Source organism: Sipha flava, unplaced genomic scaffold, assembly GCF_003268045.1.
Source record: "Sipha flava isolate LNK unplaced genomic scaffold, YSA_version1 202_pilon_pilon, whole genome shotgun sequence".
NCBI classification, from domain to species: Eukaryota; Metazoa; Arthropoda; class Insecta; order Hemiptera; family Aphididae; genus Sipha; species Sipha flava.
Window position 1 is genome coordinate 1,606,070 of NW_020272797.1, and position 14,641 is coordinate 1,620,710.

At 27.6% G+C, this 14,641-nt stretch overlaps 3 protein-coding genes across 7 annotated transcripts in view; 2 read left to right on the plus strand and 1 right to left on the minus strand.

Annotated features, from left to right (window-relative positions):
• LOC112682321 (protein unc-13 homolog 4B) overlaps nucleotides 1–3,862 on the plus strand; it is a 40,180-nt gene extending 36,318 nt beyond the window's left edge. For all 4 annotated transcript variants that reach the window (XM_025552864.1, XM_025552865.1, XM_025552866.1 and 1 more), the window contains 13 exons: nucleotides 72–251; nucleotides 308–532; nucleotides 642–763; nucleotides 824–970; nucleotides 1,044–1,181; nucleotides 1,280–1,486; nucleotides 1,582–1,969; nucleotides 2,042–2,257; nucleotides 2,357–2,563; nucleotides 2,643–2,943; nucleotides 3,008–3,131; nucleotides 3,209–3,408; nucleotides 3,473–3,862. In XM_025552864.1, the coding sequence (XP_025408649.1) occupies nucleotides 72–251; nucleotides 308–532; nucleotides 642–763; nucleotides 824–970; nucleotides 1,044–1,181; nucleotides 1,280–1,486; nucleotides 1,582–1,969; nucleotides 2,042–2,257; nucleotides 2,357–2,563; nucleotides 2,643–2,943; nucleotides 3,008–3,131; nucleotides 3,209–3,408; nucleotides 3,473–3,585 (2,568 nt within the window). In that variant the 3' untranslated portion in view covers nucleotides 3,586–3,862. The remainder of the gene's footprint in view (nucleotides 1–71; nucleotides 252–307; nucleotides 533–641; nucleotides 764–823; nucleotides 971–1,043; nucleotides 1,182–1,279; nucleotides 1,487–1,581; nucleotides 1,970–2,041; nucleotides 2,258–2,356; nucleotides 2,564–2,642; nucleotides 2,944–3,007; nucleotides 3,132–3,208; nucleotides 3,409–3,472) is intronic.
• A 1,948-nt stretch (nucleotides 3,863–5,810) lies between these two features.
• On the minus strand, nucleotides 5,811–7,249 carry LOC112682356 (GDP-fucose protein O-fucosyltransferase 1). Its single transcript, XM_025552929.1, has one exon. The coding sequence runs from the start codon at nucleotides 7,018–7,020 to the stop codon at nucleotides 5,872–5,874; it is 1,149 nt and encodes a 382-aa protein (XP_025408714.1). The 5' UTR covers nucleotides 7,021–7,249; the 3' UTR covers nucleotides 5,811–5,871.
• Nucleotides 7,250–7,377: 128 nt separating this feature from the next.
• On the plus strand, nucleotides 7,378–11,169 carry LOC112682355 (stromal membrane-associated protein 1). 2 transcript variants are annotated; one of them, XM_025552927.1, is made up of 9 exons: nucleotides 7,381–7,652; nucleotides 7,878–8,011; nucleotides 8,199–8,366; nucleotides 8,881–9,085; nucleotides 9,154–9,450; nucleotides 9,515–9,609; nucleotides 9,671–9,805; nucleotides 10,677–10,739; nucleotides 10,817–11,169. In XM_025552927.1, exons 1-9 carry the CDS (start codon nucleotides 7,535–7,537, stop codon nucleotides 10,943–10,945), a joined length of 1,344 nt encoding a protein of 447 aa, XP_025408712.1. In that variant the 5' UTR covers nucleotides 7,381–7,534; the 3' UTR covers nucleotides 10,946–11,169. The 2 variants fall into 2 exon arrangements, with proteins under 2 accessions (XP_025408713.1, XP_025408712.1); XM_025552928.1 differs by lacking the exon at nucleotides 10,677–10,739 and having other exon boundaries at nucleotides 7,378–7,652.
• Nucleotides 11,170–14,641: the final 3,472 nt, after the last annotated feature.

A 14,641-nucleotide genomic window follows, 5' to 3' on the forward strand; every position in this document is an offset into this window, starting at 1 on the left:
GTAATTACTATTAATATAATATATTTTTTAAATTTTTCTCGGTGTATTAACATATTATTTCGTTAACACAGACAATACCTTCACGAGGTCAGTTATCTTGGTACAATTTGGAAAAAAAGGGCAAAGGCAAACCGCAGGGGACTCTGCTATTAAAGTTGTCGTTTGGCAGTGAGAAAAATAAGCAAGTTGCCGCTCAAGAACATAGACATTTACTAAGAGTATTATTAGCCCATCAAATAAACGAGCAAAAGGTAATTTAAATTATGTGTGTCGAAAATAACCGAGTTTATCGATCATTTGATTTTAGCCTGATATTAATTCGTGGATGGGAGACTTTTTACCAGAGTCGAGTTTAATTATTCAACAACATGTAGCACAGAGTAACATAGGTCTCGTTGACGAATACTTAGGCAGGTGGATAGAGTTTATCAATGCTCAAGGAACAAGTCCTGTAATAAATACCAAAGTATTTTCGGACATATTGGAGAATTTGGTGAAACCCATATCTACCGGTCAGTTATCCAACGAAGAGGTAAATTTTGATCTATTGATTAGAGTTTCGATATTTTAATTCGTACCTGAAATAGTACGAATGAATCTACGAAAAAATCTATACTAAATATTTTATGTATATTGTTCAGTTGAAAATGTTCTGGCAATCGGCTAAAAAAGCTCTGCCTTTCTGTTACAATATTATCAGAACAATACGAAAGAAATCTCCAGAAGACCAACAGTTACTCGACCAAATAGAATATACTTTAAAGTAATTCGTAAAATATTTTACATCATACCAGGAAAATTTTATATTAAATGTTATTTTTAGTATACTAAGACATCTGAAATCGTTCGAGATGCCAGATAATTTAGATCTTTTCCCATCGGAAATTTATGGTTGGCTGTTGCCGTGTGAACACACCAGAGACATACAGAGTACATTGCACGACGCTGTGATTCAAGGCGCGGTAGATTGGTAAGCATTCATTTTAACGAATTTTCTGTCCAGAACTGTTTTAACGAAAACAATTTATTCGACACGTTATCAGGTATGTACACGTATTAGAAAACAACGCACCTGATGATTTTACAGAAGAAGGTCAAATGAAACTCCAACTTAAAATCACCCAACATCTGAAACAAGATTTGCAAAGGGCTATAGAATATCACAATAAACTGTTTATCAAGTAAGACGCGTCGTCGGTCCACTCGAAAGCACTTCGACAATAGACATTTATATTATATATCCGCATGTATACTCAAAAAATCAATAATACATTTTTAGAAAAATGCAATTTCCGTATGCCAATACATTGTTTTCAATATACGAGTCTAAGATCATTGAAATGTGTGAACCCTTCATCACCCGTATCTGTATGAACATGAAGCCAATCAATTTCGAAGATAACGTGCGATCCGAAGTCGACAACGATCCGCTCGCGATGGGAACGTCACTTTTCGAATTGTACATGGGGATTCAAAAATTTGCCGAGTAATTTTTTTCGTTTTTAATTTTTATTCGCACTATCGTCTTTCATATTACTACCTAATTCGATGTTAACTTTTATGTATTTTTTGATGTTACAGACTTGGAAAAACTGATTGTGACGTAGATCTAGAAACAAGTCATTTGGCCAAGTATCACTTGTGGTTCCAACAGGGCGTCGCCAGGTGGTTGGATATTGCCGCGTATAAAGCAATGCAACGCATTGAAAGAGCGGTAGATTTGGACAAGTTAACCAAAGTGGACTCGTCGGTCGAGTACAGTTCTTCAGCTGTTGACACGTTGGCTATATTCTATCAAATCAAAGTGTTCTGGCATCAACTTGCGTGGCCCGACGCCGAAGGGTCGTATTCGTTTGTGGCGAAGATAATCGACGACATATGTAGGTGTTCGGTTTACTATTCGGACAAGATGAGTTATAAGCTTAACCGTACTGTAAACGAGTATCAACGGTTTGAAGTCACTAAGGAGGTATGTCCCGGGCTTTCAATCATATTGGATACAAAAAAAAATATATTGACATTAACGTCGTGTGTTTTCCAGTGGTGCTTGGCCGTGAACAATATCGATTACGTAAAACAATCCATTCGTCCGTTTGTTAACGATTTAGGTTTAACGCAGTTGATGGAAAATCTGGCGAACTACAAAAGCGAAATTTCAGCGGATCATTGCAAAAAAACACTAGATTTAGTCGTGGACAATTCAATTGACACTGTAAACAACAAAATCATAGATCTTTTACAGACCGTCGCTAACAAAGTAATTACAGGCATCTTGATGGAAAAAATTAGAAAATCTCTAATTTTTAATGATTCAAATTTAATTTAATTATGGTTTTATGAAAATGTATTTTTCAAGATGTCACCAGAAATGAGCAAATTTTTAATAGAAGGTGCAGAAGTTAATACAAACAATAAGCATTTGGATAATTTAATGTTATATTTGGACGAAAGCCTTTGTACATTAAGTAATGAATTAAACGAAGAGAATTTTCAGCGTATACTTGATATCATAGTCGATCAAATCGCGAATATAATGTATCACCTTATCCAGTGTAATTTGGAGGTAAGTGATTTCAAATTCAAGTAATGGCCGTATCGCTAAAATAATTTTAATAATGACGAATAATTTATTCACTGGACAGAAAAAGAAGCCTCCGTCATACTTTAGAAATTTGAGAGACAGTTTTCATATATTACTTGGGTTTCTACAAAAGGACAATGGGTATAAAAGTGAAACAATTCAAAAGCTAGAAGCATTATTACTTTTACATACGTTGGATACAGTAGACCTAATACATGAATACTATTTGGAAAGACATCGGAAACAAAATGAATTACAAGAAGCTAATGAAGGCGTGTTAACTGTCAAATTGGTATTTATCAACGATGTTCTTAAAGTTGACATATTAAACGCAAATAACATTAAACCAATGGACTCTAATGGTATCTATTTAAACGATGAATAATTTATTATATTCATGTTTTTATACTGTAACATTGTTTTTAGGTTTTAGTGATCCGTTTGTTAAAGTACGATTGTTACCCAAAGAAAAATTTCAGCATGTCAGTAAACCATCAACAGCTGTACAGAAAAAAACATTGTACCCTTTATTTGACGAATGTTTCAAAATGTTAATATTTTACTATAATTTATTGCAACGAATTCGGTAGGTTCAACAATTAATGTTTATCATTGCTTTGATTATAGTTCATTGACTCCAGAACAACGTGCTCAAGAAAATGGTTTAGTAATGTTTATACTGAAAGATCAAGATTTCATGGGAATGACAAACGAATTTATATCTGAAGCATTTGTACATTTTAAAGATATTCCATCAACACCATTGGAAAATGATTTGGGTAGTGTACCACAAATAAAATTATTTCTGACGTCTCCTAAATCTATGGGTAATTATTTCAATTCAGTATCAACATAAATATTTGACTAATTTGATTATTTATTTATTGTTAGATTCAAAAGTTCTCCAAGCCCTCGACACTAGATTAGCAGACAAAGTGGCAAAAGATTTTCTTAAGCGAGAAAAGATAAAAGTTAATATATCTAATTCAACACCAAAAAAATGACTACAATCCCTTACTGGACGAATTAAACGCAATACGTCCACATTAACAAGAAAGTTGAAAAATTCATGTTGAAATTAATGTAATATATCTATAAATTTTAAAATTTTAATTTTAATGTAAGAAATTTAAAAGTAAGACTGAAATGGGGATGACATTTTTTTACTAACCTATTTTAAATTTAAATTCAGTGTACGGCTGTGCTACAATGTGAAACAAAATTTTGTGAACGTTTTGCGTTTTTGTAAGATTTTTAAAGTATATTCAAATATGTATTAAATTGTGTAATATTTGACGTGTTCTGTAAATAATTTTATACTATATTACTTTAGTGTTTAATGTGTTGATATAAATATTTTATATATATAGAGTATTATTATATAGAATTACAATAAATATGGTGACGATCAACTTAATAAGTATAATCATTTTATATCAATAAATTTGACTAGAATTAAATTTTTGTTATAAAAATTATGTTTTATTTTTCAATATAAAATTACAGTCCATTGGTTAATAAATTAACTAACTTAACTTACTCATACTTGAATACATTATCTAAGGTTTAATACAAATTCTGATCAGCAGTACCCTGATTAAAATACAATAGTCATTTCATTTTCAGTTAAGTTAACAGCCTTTAAAAATTAATATAAAAAAAAACAAATTTATTTGTTTAGAGGAGATTTTTGGTCAATCAATATATTTATAATTAGTTACTATTTTAAAAATGAGTTATATATTAACTGTGACATTTAAACTTATAATTTAAATAAGTTAAATTAAACTATTTATAATTATTGTTTTTGTATACCTAGAAATTATGTTTTTATCTTTATAACTTTTTAGTTTGAAGAAATTCACTAGTTCATCTCTATTTTTGAATGTAAAATTATTTAGAATATTTTTATTATTTTAATTATATAACATTTAAGATTAAAAATCAATAAATTAAAGTATAATAGATTATGTATAAAAAAAGTTTAAATATTAGTTAAAAAAAACGTTTAAATTTAAAATTACAATATAAAAACTATAAAATGAACTTATATAACTAATATAAAAAAGTTAATATCACTATCAAAAAAAAAAAAAAAAATTATTAATAATAAATATACATTTATTTATTAAACAACTAATAGTGACTTAGGTATAATAATTATTATTTAATCAATAAATAAGATAATTACTAGACATTGTACCAATACAGTAAAATAGTGCATACATTAACTGGTTATCAAAGTTTTATATAAAAATTAAATTATAATTATTTACAATTTTCAACTAAATCAATTTAAACCTCTCATTGTTTTAGTTCTATATAAAAGTATTAAAAGAAATTGTTATAATTTTGTTTAGACTTTAATACTATATTTACAGTAAGTTTTGATAATGAATTGGAATTATATACAAAATATCTATTTAAATTATGAAGCTTCAGTGGTTGAAAAAATAAAATATAAGGAGTGAGACTATGTAACTGTTGAGTGGGAAAATATGGTACATTAGAGGAAATGTTAGAGCTAAAAAGAAATATTAGTTTATATTGACTGCAGTTTCAGGAATGTACAAAGAAAATAACTGTGGATAATGAATTAAAATAATAATTTAATATCATTACCATTATATTTCAAGATAATTTGGTATACTTGATACTTGATATATTAACAATTTATTTTCAATGATTATTTAATTAGAATTAGATGAAATAACAATTGGTAAATATTTATCTTAAGTATTCTTTGATCCAATTTCTTAAAAGAACATTTACTTAAATCATAGGTATACAAAAATTAATAATAATTAGAATAAGTAAATGTATTTTCCTAAGTATTTGAGTATAAACTTAATAATATAAATACAAAAGTTGAATATGTTGTATATAATATAATGAATAATTCACAGTAGTAAAAATTATTATAAAATTAATTTAAAGCACGTATCAGTAACAATGCAGAAGATAATTGTTTTAATTAGCATTGATATATTACATTTATCACGTTTTTTAACATAATAATATTTATAAAATGTATAAAGCTTATTATTTTAATTTTTTTTTTCGATTTTATATTACTTCAGTATTTACATAGATAAATTTTTATAATTTAAAACTAGATTTATTTTTTTTTAAAATATTTATTTTCAATTTTAAGATAACAAAACTGATAGTTTTTTTAAAACCTACCAAATAAATAAATGTTGATTTTAATGGAATTATTCATTAAATATTACATATAATTTATCCATATATTTATATAAAAAAATATATATATATATATATTACTTTGTTCATAGTTCATCCTTGGTTAATTGATTGGATTTTTGGTAAACAGGGAATGCCCAAAATTGACTAGGAAGATCATTTGTATCTCTTTCACGCTTAACAAAAGCACTGAATGAAGATATACAATTGCCAATAAAATAATCAGCTTTACCCAATATTGCAAGATCAATATGTGGACTATCTTTATCATATTTTAAAATCTTTAAATTAAAACTTGTTAATGCTTGTGATAATTCAGGAATGAGATGATTATTGTCAGAGGCTACAAAAACTGTGCTTATGTCTTCACTATGTTTTCGAATCAGTCTTTTTAATTGTTTCACAATGGTTTCAAATGTTGGAAAACATAATTCTTCAGTCGCTTTTCCATACTCATTTCGGTAACCTAAGCACTGTGGAGCAGAAAACAGTAATGAATTCTGTGATATATGTTCACAAGCTCGTATCCAATCAATACCATTACGTAAGTGAATCCCAATAAACTTGCCTGGTTTGATTTGATTAATGATAAACGAATTTGCCATGTTTTGTACATTATCACTCCACTTCAAGTATCTGTGATTGATCACATTTTCTTTTTGTATTGGGAAACTTGCTGGTGTTCCTACAAATGCTAACACTGGCCATTTAGATGGTGGGTACTTTGCATGCCATTTTGATATCATATTATGATGATAAACATCATAATTCAAAGGAGCGTAAAATTCAGAAAAAGAAAAGTCAATACCATAGGTATCCCAAAATGATTCAAATGGGTTTCCCAATTTAGCATTACATCCTCCTAGTCCTCCTACATCACCTCTAGGCATATAACAAAATGATGTACGATTTTCTGGAGGCCACAGATCATCAGAATACTCAGTCATAAAGTCGTTCATCAGTTGCACTTTGTGATATTCTAAAAGTGGATCCACTTTGAAGTATGCGTCAAACGGCACCTGAACAGATTTTGGCTGTCCATAGCGATACTCAATCCAATGAGGTAACAGTAGTGTGCGATTCAATGCTTTGGCAAATCCAATGGCACCTAGAAAATGATCTGCTTGGTTGCCAAAGCGACCCATACATGGACAATAAGCGATGTAACCAGAAGGATCTTGGGCAAGGGCTGAACACAAGAAAACCATAACAAAAAATAGGAACAAATTATTCATAATTCAATTGATTACACTAAAATTTCCGTTAACACTCTTCAACACACGCGTACAGAGTTCTTGACATTAATATTTTAAATAATAAACTTAATGTGAACGTAAAACGAACATTGTCTATCCTTTGAGTATTGACAAAATTCTAAAATAATCAAAAAGTCGGTAAGAGTTTTCGAAAGATTATTTCATGTTTAGCCTTGATAACACGGAGATAATATCTTAGCCGCTAAACAGTGAGAACGAGTAATATTTTTATAGTTATTTCTCGTGTTGGTCACGCTGATAAGTTCATTGGCTCGGATGAAGTTAAGAAGTTAGCACAGAATAATATGATAAAACTCTTTCAGACCGTTCAGTGTTCACTGTTTAGACAAATAATATTGGGCAATTAAAATAATGAATCTAAAAACTGCCAAATTATTAACGCAAATTTTTTTTTGTCATAGCTAATTATTTTTTCTTGGTATTAGTTTGTAATTTATTAGTAATTGCGTAGTACTAGGACGTTTTCAACAATATGTCTTCAAAGGCGGAAAAAGACAAACAAAAACAGATATTAGACAGATGTCAGACGTTGTTGAATCAAATGCTAAAAGATGATGACAATAAATATTGTGTCGACTGTGACTCAAAAGGTAAATATTACAGAATCTGTCTCATATAGGAGTATTGTTATTTAACTTGTTATGCTGTAGTGGTCTTTTTATGAATGATTTATGACCAAGTTAATGAGACAAGATCATTATTTATAAGTTAGAATCCAATTGAGAGTTGAGATTAATAATTCTGACCTAAACACTATGTAATTAATCAGGATGTTTGAATATCTGATAAATTAATGTTCTTATTATTTCTTATAGGTCCTAGATGGGCTTCTTGGAATTTAGGCATATTTCTCTGTATAAGATGTGCTGGTATTCATCGTAATCTTGGTGTGCACATTAGCAAAGTGAAGTCAGTAAATTTGGATTCTTGGACTCCTGAACAAGTAGTAGTATGTAAACATTTTTTATAGCCTATACATGAATATTTTTTATCATCATACATTTACTATTTACTATATATTATAGTAGATAACTTTGGTTTTTACAAATTTATTAATTAATTAAAACTGTATTTAAATGTACAGAGAAAACTACTTAAATGTTAATTTTAATTTTCAAATAATCCTAAAATTACAGAATTTGCAACAGATGGGAAATAGTCGAGCTAGAGCTGTTTATGAAGCAAACCTACCAGATAACTTTAGACGTCCGCAGACTGATTCTGCATTAGAGGCATTTATTCGTTCCAAATATGAACATAAAAAGTACATTGCTAAAGAATGGGTACAACCTCCATTACCTAAAGTAAATACCAATAATATTTATTTATTTGCTGTAGATATTTAACTATTAATAGCTTCTACACAGTTTTAAAATAATTAACTAAAATATAAAATAGTTTTCTTTTGAACACCATTATTCTACAATTAGTAGTTAATGATTGAAATTAATTAAGTAATTAAAATACATTTTTATTTTGATAATGCACGATTGTCTTTAATTTTATATATTACTTGCTTTTGATAATTTTATAATAATAATTATATATTGTCTGGTATAATCAGCATTTATTCAAGTATTTTAACTTTTTGTTTACTAAAATGACCCAATGTTACATTTACTTTATTAAAAAATGTTTTTAAATAATTAAAAAAAGTATTAAGTTTTTAGTTAACAAATTGTAACTAATAATTTTGTTTTAAATAATTTTTATTTCATTATGTGATAAGTTTACAATTACTATTTAAACTAAAATTCTTACTGGTATAAATAGTTTCAAAAAATATGATATTAAAATTTCTTTATACAATGTTTTTAGGTTAATTGGGATAAAGATTTAGAAGAAGAAGCTGAAAAACAAAAGAAAAAGAAACGTGAGGCAAAACCTGGATCAATAATGCGTAATGTTCCTTCTATTGTGCCTAATCCTTTACCTAAACCTATTTCTTTAAGCCCAAAATTATCATCAAACAAGAAACCAATTTCTATTGATTCAAATCATTCCACTGATCTTCTTGGTTTAGGTAAACAATTATTTTTATTCTAAAACTATTTATAATAATTTAATTATTTATAAATTGTTTCAATTTAGACACTCCTACAAAAGATTCAAATCCAACTTTAATAGATACATCTTTCACATCTTCGGGTTCAGATTCTAATGATCCATTTAGTAGTTTTCTAAGTGCATCTGTTTTATCTACAACAACAGTTTCTCCTCAAGTTCAACCCACTATTGATCCAATGATTGGTCGTTCTACTGAAGAGGAAAATTTTTTCAATCAACCAACAACTGCTACAAAAAATAAACTTACAACGGATTCTATTTTGGCTCTGTATGGAAAAACATCATCCCCAAATAACATGACTATTACTAGTCAATTCAAAAGTAATTAATTTGCAATTTTTTTTTTTTCAAATATTATAATTGTTATTTATTTGCCTTAATCTAGGTCAAAATAACAGTTTTGCTCCTCAACCGCAACAACCATTTTTTAATGCTATCAATAATAATGGATTTTCAACTATGCAACCTATTAATAACATTGTACTTATATTATTCATTATGTAAAATTCATTTTTATTAATTAATTAATTTTATTATTTAGGGGAATTCTGTTAATTTGCTTTCAAATAGTTCTATTGATTTTAACAACTTTCAATCAACAGCAAACTCTAATTTTGCATCAAATCCATTTTACAGCATGGCTGCAAAGAATGCTCCATCTCAAATTTTGAATCGGGTATGAATTTTTTTATCATATCTATTAAATTCTTAAATTTTAAACAAAATTTAGTTAAGGTATTTAAATAGATTAGTACATCATTCAACTAAGCCTATAATTATCTTTTTAACCATTTTAACTAAAGTAGTTTTTAATAAATATTTACTTTATTTAGCTTAATTAAAGTTCTTACATGATTTTTTTCTTATAGTTGTTTTTAATAAATTGACTAACACAGTTATCACTTTATTTAATTATTAGCATTTTATGATATTTTTAATAAAAACTTTTATAAAAAGATCTAAAATAATCATGGTTATTTATCATACTATATTTTATTTAACTGTGGATTCAAACTTTTTTTATTTTATTTTAACACAATTTATATACAAAAGTAATTAAAATAAGTATTAATCTGATATTTTTTTCTTTTACATGCATATATTTTATTTATAAATATTTTTGTATTTTATGTACTTAATTGCATTTCCATTTTTATGATTTTAAGTTAACCGAGATTAGTTAAATAATTTAGACATATTACAATGTTTTCAAATAAAACTGCATTTTGGTGGTTCTATTTAACCAACTAAATTAGTCAATAATTTAAGAAAATTAAAATTAGCTAAATAATTTTTAGTTTTGTTAGTTTATACCATTGCAGAATAATTACTAATTTTAATTAATGTTAATGCTTTGTATTAAATATTCATTAAATATCTAAAACTGTTTTTAATTAATATTAAAAGTGTTTAAAATATCATACAATTCATTATTTTAAAAGTAAACAATTTAATAATTGTTCTAGATTATGCATGCTTATTAACCATACTTATTGTAGTTTGCACCTATTTAAATTTTGTTCATAAATAGTAAATACACATTTTAGGAGACCCCTGTAGTGCAAAATAACCAGTTTTCAGCATTTGATTCTCCTAACGATTTAGTTCAAGTGAGTATATTAATTAGTATTTTAATAACTGTAATTAAACAATTTAATATTTTTAATATATTTGTGTTTTTTGGTAGTTGCCTCATCAGATGACTATGCTAAATTTAGGGCGTCCAACTACAGCTCCAGCTAGTGCCAATGGTTTTACAGACCTATCCAAACCATCACAAAATGGCCAAACGTTATCCCCTAATTTGTGGCAATAACTAGAGATATTTGATTGTTTATGATCATACATTAGTCAAACCGTTCTAATTTATTGTAAGTGAAATTGAAACATCATATAATTGGAAAAAAATTATGTACATATTACACATATTTAATTGATATGCTTTACTATACTATATATACTTATGGAACCGTCCAATAAATGGAGCTCTGTATGTAAATTAACATATTGAAATACAACTTAAAATGCTCTAGTTCCCTATTCAAAATGTATTATTTTATAATTATATATTAATTATTATTTGGTTATCATAATTATTGGTTTATAGAATAATAAAATCGTATTTCCATGAATCGCACTACAATAGTACGCATTACACTTTAAAATTACTTTCTTTGTTACATAATTATTTATCAGTAATTAATTATGTATATCGCATCCTCAATATTCAAGAAAGTTAAATGTATTAAAATATATAATATGAACACTAAAGGTTTTATACATTTGTATTTAACAATTTATTAAATTTAAAGTCATGTACCAGAATTATATTTAATGTATAAATTGTGGAGTAAACAATATGTTTTTTAGCATACGGGCACTAGTGGATTTATTGAAATCATTTATACTTTTTATCTATCAGTTATAGTTAAAATATTATTTTATTAGTCATAATTGATATTGAATTTTTGTGCAATTGTATAAAATTTATAATTATAATTAGATTTGTAACTTATTACATTTGTGTTAATTACTATTTTCTCATGAAAATGTAATTTTATTAGAAATATGCTCAAAAATAAATATTTGGACCTAAAGTTGAATCCTGTTGTAATTCACTTGCCTAACATAGTCTTATATTATAATATTAAAAATAAGCGATGATAATGCTTACTATACTACCTAAAACTTGCCATTGATTATTTCAGGAAGAATAAGCCCCTCCCCTTCAGTTAAAAATAATTACTTATCTAAATAAGTTTTTTTGAAAATGTACAATACTCCTTTCAGATAGAAGATTTGAAATAGACACTGGACTTTTTTTAATTATCTCGTATGCCTTTTAACAGCTTTTGTATAGAGAATATGGTGCTGTGGGGGCTCTGATCTAAGGTGAGACATACCAGTATTACCAGAATTATCTTAAGGTAATAATCTTGATACTATTGTAAGCGGATAAGTATCTATTAACTTCTGAGTATGAAAACTTAAAACCTCTTTTTACACAATTTATATTTTATATTATTGTTCTGAAGTATTACCTGTAGTTTGATGAAATATTTCTTATTACATACAATAATATCTTTAAATATTTGACAAATATCTGGTACACATTCATCATATGATAAATCAACATCAACTTTTTGTAATACAACAAATAATAATAAAGTTAAAGGAAAAACTTCTCGAGCACCTGAAAATTTATAATTAAAACAGAATTGTCAGTAATTAATTTTAAATCTGAAACTTTTGAAACAAAATTATTCATTAAATATACGAGTATCAAGAAGATAAGAAAAGAAAAGATTATACAATTTCTACTTTTAATTTTATTTAAATTTTCCATTTAGCTTTTTGATAAATTCTAAAATAATATTGTATAATATGCTCGATAAAATAGAAATATGCATAAATATGCCAAATATACAAAAACATGCAAAATAAGATTTCACATATTTAACCGAGGTACCTTAAATTGGATTTCTATGTCATCTAGCATTAAATACAACTTTGCAAGATTGATATGCAAATGCATGAACTTATGAGCCCTGGTTATGATACTCAAAAACTTTTTTCGGCCGAAGTTGAACGACTTTTTTGATAAGTACCTATGGACAACAAAATATATGGTTTCAATAAAATGGTGCAACTCATCGGCCATTCAGCATTTTGCGACAAATTTTTTCTCGCCATATTTTTTCTACACGTGGTGAAATTGGGTGGCCTCAATATGGGATTTGGCACCACTGCCAGTATATAACACAATTTCTAATAAAATTATCAACATTTTAAGTGACGAACTATTTTTTGTGGGAGGTTAAACCCGTTAGCACCCCCCCCCCTTTTGGTGCATCCATGGCCATTAGTATGTACTTATATATATAATCAATGCGCGGACATTGTAGATGCACTAAAGTGCACATGGTCACTGCGTATTACTACTAAATTATGTTGGTGTAAAAACAGCTACAGCAGCATCGTTACACTATATTTATGGCCTATAATCAAGCTACCTATGACACAAAAAGACATTGTCAACTCAGTTTTTTATCACATGTATATTGTAAATACACTGCTATTTTATAATATACACGTGATCAAATCATTCAAAAAAGTTCAATGTGGAGAAAGAGTTTAAAATTTTATATGTTATGTTAGTTTATGCAATCAATATTATAATATCAAAATAAGAATAAAAAATTATTAGAAACTCTTTTTCGAAGTAAAGACATTTTATTATGTCATAACGCGATATTCAGTTACTACCATTCAATAAGTTAATAATTCTGTGGGGTACAGAAAAAAACTTTTCCAAAACGTATTGCTCATCGATCTCGACATTTCAAATGAACGAGGCTAAACCGTTCAGCCGATCTTTAGACATTATCGATCTGAGGTAAGTTTTGAGATATCATGAAGTTGAAAAGGAGCATTCATAGGAAAAACTGCTAAAAACACGAAACATTTGGAAGCGCATCTTCATTGCAAGTGTCGAGTGCTTCAAGTGCATTTTTGGCACTTTCCCCAGAAATACGTTTCCGCCAAAAATGAACTTCATCTATCCAGATGTCACGAAAATCGTCGTGCAAAATTGAAAAGTTTGATTCGAAAAGTTGAGAGCAGGAATCTTTATCGACATTTTTCAATTATTTAAATATACCATATGAATACTTATTTTATCTTAAGTATCAGTATTCATGGCTTTCATGATACTGAATAATTTTTCCCAGGTGACGTTGACAAAGACTTTTTAGAGGTCGATGAACACTATATACATTACCTAAATCTATACATCTTTACCATAATGATCCTTAGACACAATGTTGCCTCCCTGGTTCCTTTAGTTCCTTCTAAAACCGAATTAATCTTCCACTAACTTATCTTTTATTTTTGCATTTATTATGTTATACATTATTTTTGTTTATATTTTTAATGCATGCGTTATTATGCTTATGGTACTATGATCTTCAGATTTGCAATTGATATCATTAAGCACTTTTCGAAGTCTTTGGGAGTCAACTCTTTTTCATAGGTTTCATATATTATTTAAAATACTGTATATTTTCTTTGTTATTTCATTGCTTTTAATATTTCCCCGCTTATGTTGTCTATGCGTGTAACTTTATTATGTTTCAGCTTTTTTAGTGTTATCTCAAATTCCTCCTTCGAAATGGGTTGTCCTGTATTCTCCTGTCTTACATCTTCTACTATGTTCCATTGTCCCGCATGTCTATTGTCATTTCTATTTAGCTTTTCTTTATATTGTTTCCATAATTCTAACTTGTTTTTCCTTTCCATAATTACTTTACTGTCTGTTTCTCTGAGTATAGTGGTTTTACCTTTGTATTCACTAATACATTGTTTAATATTCCTGTAGGCTTTGTCATTTAGACCTTTTACTAGACAAGAATCAATATCCTTTGATATATTGTTTAGCCACTCCTCTTTGGCTTTCTTTACCTCTCTGTTCACCAGATTTTTATACTTTCTATATTCTAATTTTTCCTCTTCT